Source organism: Squalius cephalus (genome assembly GCF_949319135.1).
Source record: "Squalius cephalus genome assembly, chromosome: 24".
NCBI classification, from domain to species: domain Eukaryota; kingdom Metazoa; phylum Chordata; class Actinopteri; order Cypriniformes; family Leuciscidae; genus Squalius; species Squalius cephalus.
Window position 1 is genome coordinate 5495476 of NC_137145.1, and position 20630 is coordinate 5516105.

Consider the following 20630-nt stretch of genomic DNA (forward strand, 5'->3'; position numbering starts at 1 on the left):
ATCATCGGTCTGTGAACTGATCAGATAAAATTCGAATATTTCTGATAAACATGAGCCTTTACAGGACAAACGATTTGTCTTTTTCAAGGTTAGATGGAAAAATGTCGTTTCAGGCACATATTTTAAAGAACCATCAAAACGAGTTGCCTATTTTAGAAAGCGGCATTTGATGTAGGCTATTTATAAGCCTAAGATATTCCACTGCGATTTTCTATTTCTTACTCTATTCAAAGTTAACTTTTCGCACGAACTTATTTATATATAGGCTATTTATAATTTAATGTAGGCAACTGAAGGCGCAAACGTGTATTTTTCGTCTAAAAATGCATGAAGAACATCAATAACATTCACATTATATTTGTCATGAGAAACAACTCTATTTTGTTGCATTGCGCGTGTTAAATGATTGCATATAAATCAATATATTCCATATTTTTGTAAATATTAATGACCTGCTAATAGTCTAGTCTCCTGCCTTTATGGGCTTATTTGTTTTAGTTTCTTTGCATTGGTTGTTCACAGTTCCTGAAAAAGATCTGAAAACATTTAAAGCGCTTAAAGCATGACAAGACCACAGCGTGATGAAAATGAACATCACTTTGTCTCTCAAAGTTATGAAAACTATCTTTATTAGAAAAAGTCAAAACAAAAGCACATTTACGCACGAAATGATTAATGAAAATTGTTTAATCAAATGTTTCATCCATCGTACATCAAATCCAACATCGCCCACCCTGATCATTTAAGGGTTTGAATTGTAATACTTAATACCGAGAAAAATGTTGAAAAATACATCAATCACATTTATTGTCGAGCCTCAGAAAAACATAACCGTAAGTGCTGTGGTTGATTGTTTAGACACAGGAAGTTGATGAGCAGGAAAATAAATAGCCTACAGCAAAATAAATAAATGTTAAATCCATTGTCTCCGCGAAACAAACGTGGTAGCCTATTTGTTGAAGGTTTTTTAGGGTAACACCAATAGTGATTTTATTTGTGTTATTTTGGATCAAAGCATACGCTACCCCCTCGTTCATCAAATAACTAAATCAAGACTTTAAAATATCGACAATTACACTGTGAGGAAATGAATCAAACGTTATTTTGTAAAGTCTTTATGGCACATATGATGCTTCACTGTTAAAAGTAGAGATCAGGAGAAAGAGAGTAAAGATATCTTCACATTTTCACAATATCATTGCAATATAAATCGACACTGAGTGAGAGAGATTTCAGTTTCATCCAGTACGTTTTGCTCACCAAATGCCCATCATCTTCATCTCGCTCTCATTGAATGGACATATAGGGCCAATTGAAACTGCTCCCAGATAGCAGCATATCCCTGATGAGCGTCTCGATGGGTGTTTTACCCACCAGTCGAACGAAGAAAATCTGTTCTATGACGGAGGAGGAGACCATGCGGAGCGCGGGGAGTCTCAGCAGAAGCTTGCCGAAGCGAGTGGGCTGGTTCGGGTACTGGCTCCTCACGTACTCCTCGAGCGCACACTGGGATTTCTCCTGAAGACCTTCTATATGCGGTACGTCTGAAAGGCCGCACGCATCTGCATACAAATACAGATATAAGTCAGATATAAACTCACATCATTCAGAAGGATAACATAACTGCGACTCTAAATATGCACACACTTCTAGAGTTATTTAACACGATTGTGTGTGTAATGGTTCAGAAAAAGACAGCAAGAAATATCATATAAAGTGTTATTATTTTCTTAAACCGAATTAATTTAGCCTATTCGTTCGAAAATCGAATTGTGTCATTCAAACAGGCTTCATTCATTCACTATACAACTATTTTCCTTTCAAGAAAGCATTCGCCATATTAAACGAATGTGTTTCAGTTTAATTTCGTAATGTTTTTGTTATTTAAACGATGAAATAGATGAAATAGAAAATATGTAGACTATAGGTAGCTGCAATGAATTACCGAAACGAATTAAGCACTTGGTGCTGCAGTATTTGTATAGGATATAGGCCTATTCAAAAAGTTGAAAAGAGAGTAATAGCTATAATTAAAACAACAATAAGAAACTCCTCGAATTCGAAATAGCCAACACTGTTTTATGTTGTAGCCTAGCCTATACTTTCCATTTCTATAGAATAGGACTCTCTGTATTTAACCAGCCTATATAGACCTTATTCACAGCAGCGCCTTTTTGATGTTTAACGGGAATGAAAGCGAGGCTGTGAGGTATAGACAGCTCTTCCGTATAGCCTACTATTATTTGAGGCGTTTTTGGATTGCTCTGAAAAATCAAATTTCAGTAACCAAAATATCCAGATATGAGCTGTGGAAAATGATAAGTGATCTATAAGAGCTTTATATAGCTTTTCTTTCTTTTTTTCCTCTTTTTTTTTTTTTCTTTTTTTTTTTTAAAGCGGATGTCATTAAAAACACGGCAAATGTATCCCTTACAGCCTTGCTTTCATCTGTCATGGCGCTGCTCTGCATAAGGTCTATAAAGGTCTATCTATATTAACTTTTTTTCAAGCGTTTTTTTTGGGGGGGGGGGGGGGGTATATTACACTAACGCTTCAGTATTTTTCAGTAAGGTTAATATTTAAGGAAGTTTGATATCAGCATGTCACGGTCTACTTTTTCTGTCAGTAGCCAACTAACGTTAGGCCTTATTTCCGGGCGCATTCGGTCAATCGTCTGGCGACATTTTAAACAAAATACAAATATTTTTTGTGGTATATTTGTGGTGTGTATATTTATAACAGGCCGGTAATTAAAAGTAAACCTAGGACTACTTCTGTTTTGTCGATGTGTCATGTGATCCTAACTGAAACAGAAAGTGCTCGAGCTATAGTATGCTGTTGCTATAGTAACCTCCGTAGACATGCGCGAGCTTATGTTTTGCGCACTCTGCCTAAAACTTGCAGTCGAACTTTGTTGGTTGTTTAAAATTTATATATATTTGAAACAGCTTTTGGTTACACTTTATTTCAAGGTGTCAGTATTACAGTTTAATTATATATTTAAGTACTGAGTAATAATTATTAACTATAGGGTTAGGGTTAGGATGAGGGTTTGGTTTAGGGTTTAAATGCATGTAAGCATGCATAATATATAGCTATTGCTACAGTATAACTACATGTAACGTGTAACAATGATAAAATAAAGTTTTATCAGGTTTTTTTTTTTTTTGGGGGGGGGGGGGGGGGGTAACATGCAAGGCTTCATTCAATTAAGCACTTTGCTAAGTGATGAAATTATGAAAGCAGTTCATATTTATCGGGTCACATTTGAAGGACTAAATGTAATATTTGTATTTGACCAAAAAGGATAATTTAAACCTAAAACATTAAAGTTGATTAACACTTTACTGATGCAAATGTTTTCAAACATACAATTTAATGTTTGTGTTAATGTTTAACATGATAACATGTAGACTACATGGGTTATTGAGTAATACTCAAAATAATAGCCTAAGAAAAAAAAAAGTATGTTTTTAAACAACCTACACACGCCTTTAATCTGATTGTGCACAGATGGTAATTTTGACAGATTAATAGTCTATTTGAAACAAACACCGCGGAACAAATAGGATTATCTTATAGACACGCTCATTAAAGTGTACAATAAGTTTACTCGATCTTGAATGATTCGGGCCTACCTGATGTGAACAGCACTATTGCTTTGGCACAGCTGTATTCGGCGGAGTCCACCTGCAGGGCCTTCAGCTTCTCCACCTGCTCCTGGAAGAATCGGATATGATCCATGAAGGCCACGACCCGATCCGCGGACATTGGGGACGCGTGAAGTCCAGCGGCGGCGAGGAGAGGAGCCACGTGGAGCGGCATGGAGCACTGCGCAGCGTTCAGAACAAAAAGTTCACTCCAGGTGAGTCTGAGGAGAGACACCTGATCCGTGATTTGAAGGTCAGGAAAGAAAGGGATGTTCCTTGCCCATTCCACCGCACTGAAGAGCAAACGGGCCGCCAGCTCGCAGATGTTCTCTATGCCCATGATGTTACCGGACTGCATGCACTGGTTTCCATATCGTGAGGCTGGATATGGTTCGGCCCGAAGCAGAAGGGATATGTATCCGGATAGGTAGCATTGGCCATTCAGGTGGTCTCCATTGGTCAGCGCGTAATGGCTCGGGTTCGGCTGGTTTGGTGGCATTCTTCCTCGCTGAACCGCTATCAAAACAGGAGGAGATGGAGAAGAAATGTGCCAGCAAATAACATATAATATTATGTGCGCTGCAATCATTGGAATAACGAAGTCTATCTATCTATCTATCTATCTATCTATCTATCTATCTATCTATCTATCTATCTATCTATCTATCTATTTTTTTATATTAAAATACTGTTGATTGCATACAGTATATACATTACTGCTGATATGGTGTTAAATCATAAATAAATTATCTATCTATCTATATATATATCTTACACAATTAACTGAGTACAATCTATGAAAACACAAGACTGAAAGAAACTACTGCAATGCTCTTTTAATATTTTATGCAGTTTTTCACTATAAATAATATGAAATGTATTATTGTATCTGTGGTATATCGAGACAATAAAGTAACTTTCCTGTTCAGTGATTGATTGCAGGCTAACTCAGTAGTCTTGAGTTATTACTTGCATAAGTTGCTTTATAAATAATATTATTACATTAAGAATCATTTAAAAAGCTTTTTGATTATAAGGCATTTTGACAAATCCTTTACTTGTATTGCTTTTAAGCAAGCTGGTATATGTTTGATAATTAAAGTTTGATAATAAAAAAAAATACATATATAGCTATTGTTTTTTAATATCTTTATTTTTGTTATCATTTCTTTCTTTCTTTCTGATACAAAAGACAAAACCCAGTGCACACTCACCTTCGCGTCTCATGCCCACTTTCAGGCATTTCTTCAGGCGGCAGTACTGGCACTGGTTCCTGTGGTGCTGATCCACCGGGCAGCTTCTGTTGGCACGGCACGTGTACGTTAAGTTCCGCCGAACACTCCGCTTGAAGAAACTTTTGCATCCCTCACACGTGAACTGTCCGTAGTGCTTCCCGCTGGATTTATCCCCGCAAACAGCGCACTCAATGTGCTGCTGGTTCTGGGCTGAGTTCTGCCCTTTATCCTCCGCGGAGGGAAGTCCGGTGTTTGGAGAGTGCGCGGCTGCGCTCAAGCGGTGGTGCTGGGGGTGGTCTCTCCCCGGTCCGCTCGGCTCATCCAGAGATCCTCCCGGTGGCAGTTCCTCCTGCGGATCTCTCCACACGCTCACCACCATGGCCATGGCTGGACTGCGAACCTTTTACGCGTATTCTCCAGAATTATTCAAGATGAAGAAGGCCGGTCGTGTTTTATCCATGCAGAAGAACCTATTGATGTGGAATGCGCTTCGAGGAGACTGAAGAAATGTGTCCAACAAGTTCAGCCAGCCAGAGAAGATTGCACATCAAAAATCACGCCGATTTAAGGAACTCCGTGTTGGTGATGTCTTGGTGCGTAAAAGGGACAATCGGAAACCCCAAATGAATCAGATCCGAGGGGAGCAAAGACGCGGCGTAGCGCAGCTTTCTGTTGGCATGATTGACATGAGCATGAATGGAAGAATTCTACTTTAACTAAAAACGGCCTTATTTGGATTATCCGTAAAAACAAAGCTGAACGGACTCAACTTTGGCATGATGGTGATCCAAATGACCACACCTTTGCTTGGTCTTACGCGCTTCAGTGGTGGTCTATTGAATGGTCTGTATTAAGGAGCCCATCAAGTATTAAAGCACAGAAGTGGGCGGCTCCTTTAAGCTCGAAAGCTCTGTTTGATTGGCCATTTAGCTCACATCCTTCCAAAGGCGACTGGGTGCAATTATGTGCTTCAAGTCACTATTTGCCTTTTATGCGTTTGTATTTTCCAGTACAGTGCATCTATAATATAATATAATATAATATAATATAATATAATATAATATAATATAATATAATATAATATAATATAATATAATATTAAATAAATAATTGAAATATTTTATTTAAAAATAATTGATTGTTTTTTTACATGTGACCAACCAAGGTATTTATAGGAACAGGTATTACAAAAATATTATTAATAACAGTGATTGCACTTTCAGCAGCAACTACTTCTCATGCATAATTCAGTGAGTTCAAGGGTCAAAGTTTTGCTTTGCATTGCTGGTGAACCTCAAGGCTTGGGATGGAGCAGGATCACATGATTGGTGGCATGTTTGTGAACAGGTTGTAGGAGATGCAGGTTAAAGGGTCAAAGCGATACAATGAGCAAAGACAAGGACAGAGCCCAGGGTCAAAGGTCAAAAGAAGGGTCACTACTCACTACAAAAACAATGTGCTAGATTCAGCTAAGCATTAGTATCTTCATTTTTTCAGGAATGCCACCTTTATCTTGTTTGGAATTATTCTAATGGGTTTGAGTGATATTAGTTGTTTATTTATTAGTTGTTCTGTAAATAACTTACTATTAAACTATTAACTAATCTAATGATAAACTATTAATTCATCTAAAATTCAATAAAAAATGTATTTAATATTTTTAGAAAATGTTTTGCACTGGGATCACAAAGTAACTTCGTGTTCAGTGATTGAGTGCAGGCTTAAATCAGGTGCCTAAATCACAGCGGTCGACACTAGTGCTGGCACTTCATGTACCAAAAGGGCCACAGAGGCTCAGGGGCAGCGGGTGGTGTCAAAGGGCATCGCATTTCACATGCAGATGTGTGACCTCTGTGACCTCTGGAAGGACTGAGCGATTTGGAAGCCAAATGCATGCAGCTGGATCTCTGACAGACTGAAATGTACTCCAGCACACCTGGATGATATAAAGTATTTCTGGGTATCTATTACATGTGACACATTCCCAGATGTAGCTCATTTATTTCTGATAGTCTGGACTGATTGCAAAATATTGATTAGCAGTGACATATAGGTCTAGTTCATTGATTCACTTACTTAGTAGGAAAATAAACAACTGGCTGTCTGCTTAAGCTCACTAAGCTTTGAGATTCTGGTATCAACTGTGATCACCATGGTATTGATTGTCTACATATTTTAAAGAGGATCCTTGACTGCCGTTTCAAGGAATGGAGCTTCAATAGAGGCTCGGACCTCAACGTACCACCGTCCAGGGCTTTTCACATTTGAAATATTTAACCCTGGGTCATTCTAAACCCCAGATAAACAGAATCCTGGGTTATCTTCTTTCTTCTCATACTTTGCCCAGGATTAACAATCTAAACATGGGTTAACGTCCTTATTTGCATATTTGCTGTCAACTCATTGAATGGCCGAATGCAGCACACGATAGCATTGCACATCTTCCTTTTATAAATTGCCCTAAACTATCAAGTTTTTCCTGAATGGACTTTTCGAACTAGAACAACATCTCTTCTTCACTCCAATTCATGTGTTTTCAGTCACCATTCACCAGTACGCCGGCTGCTAAGCATCTAAAGGCCCGTTCACACAAAGGACGATAACTATAAAGATAATGAATTATATAAAGATATAGTTCTAAAAATCGTTCTCAATATTAAAGGTTAGCAGAGTTCACACCACAGCTATAAACGATAACGGCACAGAGAAACGATCGTGGAACGTTTTTATCCGGATGATGAACGATAAAAACATTGCCAGCCAATCGGAATCGCGGAATCGGAATCGCGTTTCCTTGTTTGTCATGGCCCCCTAGTATAAGCTTTAGATAGCTTCTTTGTGGAACAGTTCACATGCATGATCATTTTTTTATTCTTTATTTTATCTCAAATGCATATGAATATATGTACGTGTATGTGAATAAAATAAAATATGTGCATGTGTATGAAATGAATCCATCCTGCTGTAACGAGCTCGCGCATTTAAAGTGACAGACAACCATGAGCTTAGCATATCAAAATGATATTGTCCGCTAATGTGGATGCTAATATAGTTATCTTTATAATTATCTTTCTTGGTGTGAACGAGCTTTAACACCGCATTGTTTCACACTGTAGCTACAAGTTTGGCACCGCAATGCGGAGTTAACAACGCAAAAGTAGTGCTAATCCTGCTCTGAAGCAGTGTTTTATAACCCCGGGTAAAAAGTGGCGCTAACCCCTTTCTAAATTACAAGTGTGAAACGTTAACGGGATCAATCCTCAGAAATTCCAAACTGATAGTATTTATTTTTTAATTTTTTAATGAAAATAAATTTGGAAGGTGTTAATGGATACGTTCTTTAATGGAGAAAATTATTCAGTAAATGCTAGAATCACTTTTAATGGTGGAAAGAAGTTACGTAATTACCAAACAATTTGTTTCTTTCCCCTCCTTTTTTTTGGGGGGGGGACAAATTAGATGTACGAGCTGTCAACAGAATATCCGATAAATCTGACTCGGATGAAATTACACAGAACTGGTCTGTATCGTTTACCACTCTGTCAACAGCTTGGTCCTTCATGTTTACTGGGGGACAAATCTGTGTCAAAGGTCACAGGACCCTCTGTTGACCTGTTGAACAGATGGAAGCTTTTAGTTTCCCAGGCTGTCAGGGATCCCTCTCCAAGTGTGGGAAAGATTTGAGTCTTCACATTACATCATGGCTCTAACACACACACACACACACACACACACACACACACACACACACACACACACACACACACACACACACACACACCATTACACACACTATACCAGCCTAAGGAAGGATGCTTTATACTTTGGTAAGACACTCAACTTACAGCTCAACGACAAGAAAATTCATAAATTAGTTATGTAAATTAAAATAAATTAAGTAAAGTACTGTTAAGTCTGAGAAATAAAAATCTTGATTCGTCCAAAATTTTGCCCGTGTGGATGCATAACTGACTACAATTGTCTAATTAAATTCTAATTAGATATATTTTCCATTCATTCAAGAGGCAATAGTAATATTAATAGGAGACTACCCATATCCAACAGCGTTTTGTAAGGTCTTCAATTTAAATACTAAATTTAACCTTTGACCTCTGACGGTGACCTCTGACCCGGAGAGAGCAGACCTGTCCCCGCTCTGGAAGATGGAATTGATAAGATCATTCAATGAATTACATAAAACGAAGAGTAGGAAAGGTACAAATGGATCCATCATCTCTGTCATGGCCATTGTTTTAGTATGACAGGACATTGCCTGAAAGGGTCTTTGTCTATAATAGTCATCCAATGAGAATTGATCTGAATACAATCAATTACTTGGGGAAATTGTTCCAGAATTTATACGCTCATAAACGACTGAGGTTTTATGCCACAGCTTTGCTTTGGTTTTATATATATATATATATATATATATATATATATATATATATATATATATATATATATATATATATATATATATGTATATATATATATATATATGTGTGTATATATATATGTATATGTATATGCTTTTAACTTTTAAATCAGATAGATTTAAAAAAATTAAAATAATTTCTTTGGAATTGCCATAATAGAGTCCATACATGGACCATAGAAAAATGTCATTATTTTTTAGCATGTGTGTAGCAGTTGGGCTTAAATGTGTGATGGTACTTTAAAATAGGCTAATTGATCCAAGTTCATGAATTTAAATAGAGCTATGCTGCCATCTGCTGTTGAGTGTTTGACAAATAATATGGATTTTTAATGCAAGTTTCATGTTCAAGTTGTGTATATTTTAATACTGGAACTGGTCAATATGTATTTTAGGGTTTTCACCATTTTTAAACTTTTTAGTCCTGCAGTGACAAATGACAATTCCAGTAATAGGAGATCATAAAACATGTATGCATTAAAAATGCTTACAAAAATTATAGAAATTTTTTAAATGTTTTTTAGATAAAGTATAGCATGTCACACTGCAGACACTGCTTGAAATGTCTTGTCTGTTGTTGTTATTGTTAACTTAAACTAGTCATTTTTGGTAAATCTAAAATAGAAATATTAGATGAAAACTAGAATGGTTGCTTCTGCAACAAGGGGCACCGCAAACAATTTTGGGCCCTGTGAAAGAATATGAGGTTGCCCCCCGTCCCCCCCCCCCCACCCCCCCAACGCACCCATACCATTAATAAAATCGATCTCTGGGGGCCCCGAAAGTGCGTTGGCCCTCAGAATCATCCTACCTTTCCTCACCTGAGCGGCGCCCCTGTCTGCAACTAACCGAAATAAATACGTTTAAGTTGAAATATATTATACAAGTTCCATAACTGAAATAAAAACCAATTAAAGCTATTGTTTTTTATTTTAAAAAAATACAAAAGTACATAACAAAAAGAAGAAAAAAAGCTAATTCAACACTGGTTATGTCAGGTACTGTTTTTGTTTTCTTTAGCTAACGTATTTTGTAGCATTTTGTGTCTGTAAGTCTACTTACAAATTTAATAACAAAAAGAAAACTAAAGAAGTTGATTTATAGGCTACATAATTTAGCCTAATAATATAGTATTTGCATAGTACTTGTACAGTATACAATATAAAAAATATTAAATGATTCTGTTCTGTCAAAGTCTGAAGCAAAAGTTATTTCCTGACTGTGGATATAAATTTGAATAAAGTATGGCATTTATGAAATGATCATATACAATAGCCCTCTTTAACAGGCAGATGGCAGTGAAGAGCAATGGGAGAAAACTATGAAAGCTCTATACTTGAAGTGAAGAGATTTAAAAGGATAGTTCACCCAAAAATTATCTGTCATTATTTATTAACATTTGATTTGGATGTTTTGAGAAAACAAAACATCCAAATCAAATTTCTCTAAAGCTTGTTATACCAGTCTAAAATTGCTTTCTATAAAGCCTTTTATACATTTAATATAAGAAAGTTTCACCTCTGCAATGTCAAAAACCTCAAACAATCGTACATTTGGATTTGGAAACCGATTTCCTTCTTTTTGCGTCCATTTTCTTTTGTCCAGTAAGTCTTTTCTTCATGCCACTATTAGGCTATTTGATACCATCTTAATGGATTTAGGCCTAGGAGTCACTTGTTCATCAGCAAGTCAGTGAAGACAGGCTACTTCTAAATACAACAGAGACTCAAGCACGGACAGAATTTTTTTCTCATTGAACAATATCGATTTGCAAACTCAAATAGGGAAAAATAATATGCATATGAAAATATACACACATAACATGTAATTAAGTCTCCATTCGTATATCTGTGCATATGCTTAAATAGGTTCATGTGTATAAAATAAGCAATAGTATATTAAGTACAAAAGCATAATCTTCAAACACTAAAGGGGGGTTTTGAGGATATAAAAGCACAGGCAGCATGAAGGCGGAAGAGGAGACTAGCAGCAGTAGGCAGCCTTATCGATTGCGCATGCGCAGTCTGGTTGTTTTTCCACCAAACGGAGGTATTAAAGCGGAGTCAGAGGCTGAGCGCAGAGACACAGCTGCATCTTCGCATGCAGTTACAGCTGAACTCAATGAATGACAGGCAACTATAGCACTGAACCTGCCTGCAGCATCTCTGCACGGCAAAAAACCTTAAATGGTTGATAAAACCATCTGACAGATGATTCAATCTTTTTATTTTATACATCTTACAGCTTAGTAACATTTCCACCATGGTGCTCGGAAAGGTGAAAAACTTCTTTGTAAGCTACGAATGTCTCAATGACAGTAATGTCCCTGTCTTTGCCAGTGGGGACTTTGTGTCAGGTCGGGTGATCATTGAAGTTACTGGAGAAATTCGCGTGAAATCTTTGAACATTCACGCCAAGGGACTGGCGAAAGTTCGCTGGACTGAATCGCGCAATGCTGGATCCAATACTGCCTACACACAGAATTTCACTGAAGAAGTGGAGTATTTAAACCACAGAGACGTCCTTATTGGACATGATCGAGGTAAGGAGCATTTTATTTTAAGCACCTTACATTCATGAAAGGGACTGAATGATAAATGCTCCTTACATTGTGCCTTTTGTTTGCTTGCTTGTCAGTTCTGTCCATATACATTTCAGTTTTTACTCAGTGGACAGGTTGATCCATTGGCATAGGTAGAAACTAAAATGAGAACTAAAACACTTCTTTAAGAACAAATAGCCTATGCAGATGATGCTTGGTGTAAGCGTCTTCATTGCTCTTAAAATAGTTTATTTCAGTAATATTAGGAATAAATTCAAAAACAAACATCCTGAGTCATATATTGAATTCTTTGTAAAGTATTCCAACAATATGAATGCTTAAATGAAGGTGTTTGTTAAAGCACGAGAGCTTATAAACAACATGCCCTTCTGTCCAAAACAACCTCTGTTCATCTTTTACTTTTAATATTTTCCGTCAATATCGACAATAAACGATTTTTATGTCGACAGTTACCTTGTAATCATATGGTGACATGCGTTTTTTTAATTATACGTTACAGTTTCTTTCATAGACGATTCTAGTAAGTTTGTAGCCTTTGTTAGAAGCGGTTTAAACCTGTTCAGAAACTGGTGGAAAGGGGGGGTTGTGCGGACCGAGCCTCTGGTCGCTGATTGGTGGAGGTCAATCCTACCTTTTCGCTGATTGGTGGAAGTGCTCGTGTGCCCCCGGTGATATCATATCTTTGCAGAAGTGTCAAGACTGCGACGCAACTTATTCGCAACGATGCAGGACTGATTGAAAGTTCGTTTGAAATGTGATATTTTCAGCCTTCACCCTATGCATCATTCTGCGATCGTTAAAAGTATTCTGGCCAAGAAATTGTTAACTGTAACAGCAACTGCTGTATAGACATATTAACTCACTTCCTATGCCAGTGGTTAGTATGAGTTATGTAAACTGTAAAATATGGTCAGCATAAATGTCATATTGTGTGTTTGTATTCTGCGAATGTAATATTTTGATGTATGTTCTTTGTACTTTGTCATACTAAATCAAATATACTTTGTAACAACTATTAAAGTAAATATACAGTTTCTGTAATCCATTAATAAAATAAGTAAAATTTAATTGTTATTGGCTTGAGTTTTTTTTTTTTTTTTTTTTAAACGTGTCTTTCATTTTCCTAAACCTTACACACCTAAACCACCACGCTGCAGTACACATGTGGCTTCCTTATGGGGGCGTATTTTAGACAAAAACACTCCGGCTCAGCCAATCAGGTGTTGCCTAGTAATATATGCATGAGGAAATCCGGCTGAGAGAGGCTGCTCGCGCCGGTTCTGTCCGGTCCTCTCTAGCTCTTGGCTGCCTTCAGTGTCAGGCTCATAGTTATTTAAAGCAGGCAGTGGAACTGCTGAGATGGCAATAAATGCATATTAAAAAAATATAAATTAATGAAAACAATATGTTTAACGTGTTATGACATGATTCCTGGTGTTTTTTAGGGCCATAATTCTTTACACCAGTCTGTGGAACTGCTGACCTTGGAAATAAACAAAAACTATATTATAATAATAATAATAATACATTGAAGACAATGGATGTTATTTAAAATAGTATCTATGAGCATAAATATTCATATATTTCATAAATTTTTTGTTCTGAATCAAGTTATGCCATACATATTAATTTTTAAACTAGTTATTTTGTTTGTTACTTAATAGATTTTGGGTTTAGTTATGTGACAAGGGCCACACTTTTTCTTTTGAAATGTATAAAAAACATAACCTTTTCAAATTATTATGAACTCTTTGCTGTTGTATGTCCACTTTAAAATGTTTTTGAAAAAAATTCTATTCATATGCTGACATTGATTTGACCAAAAAATATATTTTATAATCTTTTGTTCTTATAAAGCACTGAGACAATGTTGGTCGTATCTCTGTCTTTGTCTTGTGTTTAGGGGTCTTGAGGAATATTGCAGGTATGGTATATTGGTATATCGAATTTTATTCTCCTTTCTTTTAGATGATGACAACTGCGACGAAGGCTTCACCATTCTTCACTCAGGGCGACATGAGTTTCCCTTCAGCCTTGAACTGCCCCAGACGTAAGTAACTCACTCCTGACTGAATATACACATATATAATGTATTGACCGAAACGCTTACATTATTTTTTCATGCCTCTTTCCAGGCCTTTGGCGACATCCTTTGAAGGCAAACACGGCAGCGTACGGTATTGGGTAAAGGCGGAGCTTCATAGGCCATGGCTCCTGCCCATGAAAACCAAGAAGGAGTTCACCGTCTTCGAGCACATTGACATCAACACTCCATTGTTACTGGTAAGAGAAAAGCATTTGAAGCCTAATCACATTAGTGTAAAACTGAACATTTGCTTGAGTTGTGGTATGATGAGAGAGGCTCATATATTGTCCTTGTTTCATTCATAGTCTCCTCAGGCTGGCACAAAGGACAAAACGCTTTGCTGCTGGTTCTGCACCTCAGGGCCCGTATCACTAAGTGCCAAAATCGAGAGGAAGGGCTACACTCCTGGTGAGATGACAAACCTGCTTTTTTGGATCAGCCCCTAGTTTTGTGATACTTGTTCAGATTGAGTGAATTTGGTTGGGTTTCTTTGCAGGAGAGTCCATTCAGATCTACGCAGAGATTGAAAACTGCTCTTCCCGTGTGGTTGTGCCAAAGGCAGCCATCTACCAAACCCAGACCTTCTTTGCCAAAGGGAAGATCAAGGAGATCAAACAGCTCGTAGCTAACCTCCGTGGAGATCCTCTACCCTCCGGCAAGACTGAGACGTGGGACGGCAAGATGCTGAAGATCCCACCCATATCGCCTTCCATTCTGGACTGCAGCATCATCCATGTGGAGTATTCGCTCATGGTGAGTTCACAATCCTTTTGATTCACAAGAAGGTAGATTGGTCGCTGATACCTGCCATGCAGCTAACCTTTTGATTCTCGACAGGTGTATGTGGACATCCCTCGAGCCGTAAACCTGACCCTAAACCTGCCCCTAGTAATCGGCACCATTCCCCTCCACTCCTTCGGCAGCCGAACCTCTTCCGTCAGCAGTCAGTGCAGCATGGGCATGAGCTGGTTGGGATTGCCCGAGAGACCTGAAGGTATGGCACAAATCCTAAACATATCATCTCGACATTTTAGATCATGAGTGGGTAACGTTGGCCTTCTAGATTGACTTTCCTGCTGATATTAGCACCGACTCTAACACAACTGATCAAGCTTATAGAGGTTTTCAGGATTACTAGAAAGTCACAGGCAGGTGATTTTGATCAGGATTGGAGCTAAACGCTACAGGAAAGTGGATCTCGAAGGCCAGAGTTGCCCAGCCCTGCTTTAGATCATGGGTACTCAGTCCTGCTCCTTGAGGACCACATTCTTTCAAAGTTTACTTCCAAACCTGAACCAACAAGCTATTCAAAAGTTATTTCCAGGAGTAGCATTGAGCCCCACTGCTTAAGATGCCCAAGATACTTTCACAACAATTAGTTTAGAAGTCTATTTTTGGTCTAATGTTGGCTTTGCCCTCAACTCTTCCAGCTCCACCAAGCTACTCTGAAATCATCACTGATGAGGATCGACAGAACAACTTGGAGCTCCCAGCTGTGAGAGATGAGATTGAAGGACCACTTTACGCTTACATTCATGAGTTCCGCTTCCAGCCTCCGCCCCTGTATTCCGAGGTGTGTTGAGTTCCCAGACCTTGTAGTTTGTATTTTGCTAATGCATTTGAGTTCCTGTATCCTTAAACCTTGCCCTTCTCTCTTAATAGGTTGATCCCAATCCTGATCAGGTGTGCGGATCTATGGATAGGAGACCAGATACCTGTCCATCCCGCTGAAAGTGTGACCACACCTGACCAGTGCTGTCAGGGATCTCTTATCTCTACAACCTCAACTGGGGTTTGTTCTTTCTCCATAAAGAGGCATGAGCGGCTATCTTGGTGACGCAGATGGATATCCTCCAGGAGACACTCCCAATCCAGGTCGAGTCCAGCTCAGTGGCACGTAAAAGCTGCTGAAGTTCTTGAGTGATTCCCTTCCCCTTCCATCATTGGTGAAAAGAGTACAGACAGGATTTGTCGGAGTTAAACTGTGCCCTTGACACTAAGATGGACTAAACACAACACCACTAAGTGTGAGAACTGTGTTCAAATGCCTCCAACTTTGTTTTGGATGTGATTCTTCACTTATTTAAATGATTAGACCGATTCTTCTTGAAGATTTACCGGTGATCATAGTACTAAAAGCAACAAATAACCCATCCTACAACCACTCCAACTGAACAACGACAGACTTTCTTTTTGTCAATTGTTTGTCGTTTTTTGATTTAGAAGAAGTGGCTTTACCACATCGATTTTCTTGAAATATTTTGAGAATGTTTGGAAACTGTAGATGTGGATACAACAAGACCGGCTTCAAAGATTTGATGAGTGGGATTCTGACTTGCCACGTTGCCTTTCTGCTAGAAAGAAACTGCGAGAGCATCAAACAGCGCTTGGCACTGATTCAAGTGGTGAAAGAAAAAGAGACCATTGACAGCGAGCAAGGAGGACACTCATCGAGATGCAAGACATTCTGGAATAAGTCCTCCTGCTCTCGCTGTTATGAAATACACAGAAAACTGCACTCAGAACTTTTGGTTGAGCTTCGCACTGTTTGTACAATTAAAAGCTAACTAGACTCTCGACATATTCTTTTTTTTTTTTGTACTCAACTGACTGTGGCCTGTTGGTGTAGGCCTTTGTTTAATAACGACAATTAGCACTTTTCATCGATTGCATTCAAAGTGTATACCGAAGCTTGGCTAATAGGATGCACAACAAAACATATGCTCTGACGTTTACATGTGATTTCGGTATGTTTGTTTACATAAATGTGCTGTTAACAGACAAACTAGAATCACTAGTTATGCGTTCGGACTAATGAAACAATCATTGTGGCCTTGGCACAAAACCATGTTTGTTTTTTTCACTGTAAATGTGCGCTGTGCTGACATTTACCTGTTAAAAAGGGACTATGTACTTCTTGTGAACTGTATGCATCCTTACTTTTATGTTTGTGCTTAATTCACTGTGGGTCGTGGTAAAAATTGTTTTGTTTTTTTATTTTAGATACTACAAGAACATTCTCAAACATGCACTTCCAGGGAATTAAATAACCCTCATAGAGACTGAACATGTAATGTATACTGCATACAGGAAGCAACATTGCTCTTCAGTCAGGCAGGTCCAGAGCTAATTAAACTGGCTTCCATTTTTTTTCCATTTCAGGGTTGATCGGTGCAAATTTTGAAATGGGTATTAAGCTACTCCTAAGACGAACAGTGCAATATCCGCTGCGTGTTTTCAGCGTGTTTCCACATAATTTTGTATTCTTGGCTTGTTTCTAACTTTTGTACCATTTTGTAGGTGGTGTATATTATGTCACAGCAAAAAACATGTATGTTTGTCTGTTTTTGCTCCAATCTGTTGAAATAAATATGCCATTTTCTACAAAAAAGCAAGGTTTATTTTTCATTTCCATGTTAGAATTGCATCAACATACTTCAAGAACACTGATTCATATTTCCAATGGAAAACATGACACATTTGGTAAACTCATCCTACATGTTCAGACAAAAAAAATCATGGTAACAAATCACTTTGACAAAGTGGAAATGATGGTGTTATATCATTGCTGTAGTTATTGCCTATAGCTGTCAAAAGAAAAAAAAGAAAAAACCAGACGCCGGTTACATCATATGCATTAACGTGTCTAGCATTGTGACCCAGGATTGTGAAACATGATGGGATTGAATGTAAAAAAAAAAAAAATTACGAAATGCAAATAGACAGACGGCTGTTACATATCCTGAGGCGAGAACCAGTTCTTGGTGTTGACATGCTTCATTGTGTGACTTTTCCCTACCAGCATTTACATTACCTTTGCATTCAATTAGTTCGGAAATCAACCTCCAAGGTATAAAAATACAAATTTATATGATTCTACTTTAGCAGACATCATGCAAAACAGTTTGGTTCACATTCTTCAGCTTCCTTATAGAGGAAACGTCTTTTCCTTTCTGCCCTCTTGGCATTCCAGCACACAGACCATCTAAGGACCAGATGCTGACCAAACACAAGGAGTTCGTTGTCTCTGTGCACACAGACCTCATGTGTGCTAGAAGCGCCTCATATTTTCCACTCCTCTTCCCAGGCTCAAATGGAGCAGATGTTTGCTCCCAAGAGCTGTAAGTGGACCACTAACCTAGTTTCCCTTCACTGGTCAGGGATAAAACTGGATCTCTCCAGTTCTTAAGAGCTCATTGCTGTAAATGGAGTGTAAAATGCTCAATTTTACAGATGGACATTTAAATTAACTTAAATTATCTAAACATTAATCTTCAACAGATGAAACACTAGGATTATTTAAAGTTTCATACAAATATATTTTACCTGTGGTCTTTAGCATCCTTGTCAGCATGCCCGCCTCTCAAGCTTGGAGCGGGTGGAGTAGGACTGGTTACATTTGGTGCCATGATCCGGATGGGAGTGATGTTTACTGGGGTAAGTGTAACTTAGGCTAGTAAGAGCTGCTGTATTGTAAACCTCACTACCCTGGCCTCAAGAGGCCTGCTAAGTTAACGACTGATGCTGGAGGCTGCGGTCTTTAACGTCCTTGTTAGCGCACCCGCCTCCCATGATGGCGACTCGGGTTCGAATCCCTCTCAGAGTGAGGCGTGTAGTACGTGTATAACGTGTAGGCCTATTCAGTGGCGCGATAGGCAAAACTGTAAAGGGATAGTTCACCCTAAAATTAAAATAAAGTCATAATTTACTCATCATGTGTCTTTTTCGGACCACAAAAGGAGAAATTGTCCTGTGAATTGCGACCAGTATCAAATTTTAAAGAAAGATGCATATAAGTATCACAGAATGGTCCCATGCCACACGTGTCGTAGGTATAAATTCCAAGTGTTCTGGGGTTATGTGATAGGGTTTGTATAATATTTATTATACAACGTATAATATTATATTTAATGTAGGCTATTATTTAACGAAAAATAATTGCTGTTGGTCTTCCGTGCTCGACTATAGTTTGCGCGTTCGTGAGACTCTATGAGCGCCGTAGTGAGTTCACTCCGCCCAGAAAAGCACACAATTTGTGAGAAATCAAGATGGATAAAAACGCAACATGAAATACAAAACTAGAAATCTATAAACACTAGGGTAAAAAAGATTATCTGAGTATTATCTTTCTTCACTGAGTTGAAAATCTCCGGACTAGAATCTGTTTGTCTGATGACAGTCAGAATGACAGCTGATAGAGATGTGAACGCGATAGCTTTTTGTTGCGACGAACACAACGAATATATTCACCTCAGAAAAGAAAGTACATGGATTGTATTTCATCTCGCGTTTTTATTAATCTTGGTTTCTCACAACTTGTGTGCCTTTTCTGGACGAGTCACATGAACGCGTGCCCGTGCACAGAAAACCAACAGCCAAGGTCAGATTTTACTACATTACATTTTACTTAGATTTTCAACCAAACCCTATCATATACCCCCACTTGGAATATATGGCACGTGTTGCATGGGACCATTCTCTGACACATTTTGCGTCTTTTTAAAAAAAATCTTGATGCTGGTCACTAGCCTATATGGACAAGGGTACATGGCATTAGAACAACATCAGTGTGAGTAAAAAATGACTTAATTTTAATTTTAGGGTGAACTAACCCTTTAAAGTCATGGCTACAAAAACAAAAAATATATTTTACTTTTGGTGACAACATGCACTAAAAACAGAGTATTTGTCTCGCTATATGTAGGCCTAGGCTACTCAATGCACTAGATGTTTAAAACAAATAACCAAACAAGAACAAGAAAGACACTTTTATGCAATTGGATTTTAGACAAACCTCATAATTACTGAGATATAGCCCTTGTGAAAACTTTCACATAATGTCAGCATTTCAGTACAATGCATAACTGGCCTAACCAGCACACTTAATCAGAATCAAGAAGAACTGGATGAGAAGTGTGTCTTAACGGAGAGCCATGATGATGTAACATCATTATAAGTCTTTTTGACAAGTTTTAATAATTTAACTGTCTCCAGACATGTTGGCTGGGTACTTTAGGTGATGAACTTGACGAGGCCCCTGACAGCTTGTGTGTGTGGCAGGTGTTTACAGCACTACCGGATTAACCTGAGGAAAACGACGAGCCTGCGTCATCTGCGCTCTATGTGAACGGTTTAATTCTGCATGCTTCAACACATATGAAAGAGTCTTGTGAAGAGATCGCCGAACATATGTCAAAGTCTAGACTTGCAGACAACAAAACAATGTCGGATTTGCTTTTGTACGATTTGTGTATTTGCTCTGTCAGTGGAGCTGAAACACAAATCAAGGATATCAACAAAGTGTCTGCTAAATCATAGATGCATTATATTTGATTGTTTTCATGCGCAACAGGTGCAAACCTTTTTTTACAGTCTATGGTGCAAACACAGAATTGCATGGAGACCCTTCTCTCCCCTTTACATAATGTCATGGATCTAAATATGGGAGTGGAGGACACTTTCGTAACTGTAACATTAGGCCAGAAACGGCGGGACATGTTTCTAAGAAGGGCCGCACTCCACGAGTCAGGGATTGTCAGTCGGTGACTGTGCCGCCAGAGGGGTCAGTACTGACACAGGACACCCTGACTTTCAGCTGAGTCAGTGCAATCAGTGGGCAGCAGTGCAGGCCCCGCCCCCTTTCACAGACATGCTGCGATGC

At 38.3% G+C, this 20630-nt stretch overlaps 2 protein-coding genes across 2 annotated transcripts; one reads left to right on the forward strand and one right to left on the reverse strand.

The window, feature by feature from the left end:
- Nucleotides 1–614: 614 nt before the first annotated feature.
- On the reverse strand, nt 615–5757 carry nr2f1b (nuclear receptor subfamily 2, group F, member 1b). Its single transcript, XM_079861331.1, has 3 exons — nt 4865–5757; nt 3639–4166; nt 615–1562 (listed from the first exon to the last, which is right to left on the reverse strand). The coding sequence occupies exons 1-3, from the start codon at nt 5268–5270 to the stop codon at nt 1288–1290; spliced, it is 1209 nt and encodes a 402-aa protein (XP_079717457.1). The 5' UTR covers nt 5271–5757; the 3' UTR covers nt 615–1287.
- Nucleotides 5758–11379: 5622 nt separating this feature from the next.
- Nucleotides 11380–17066, forward strand: arrdc3b (arrestin domain containing 3b). Its single transcript, XM_079860331.1, has 8 exons — nt 11380–11862; nt 13852–13933; nt 14019–14166; nt 14275–14377; nt 14466–14722; nt 14807–14963; nt 15400–15542; nt 15632–17066. The coding sequence occupies exons 1-8, from the start codon at nt 11583–11585 to the stop codon at nt 15698–15700; spliced, it is 1239 nt and encodes a 412-aa protein (XP_079716457.1). The 5' UTR covers nt 11380–11582; the 3' UTR covers nt 15701–17066.
- The last annotated feature ends 3564 nt before the right edge of the window (nt 17067–20630 follow it).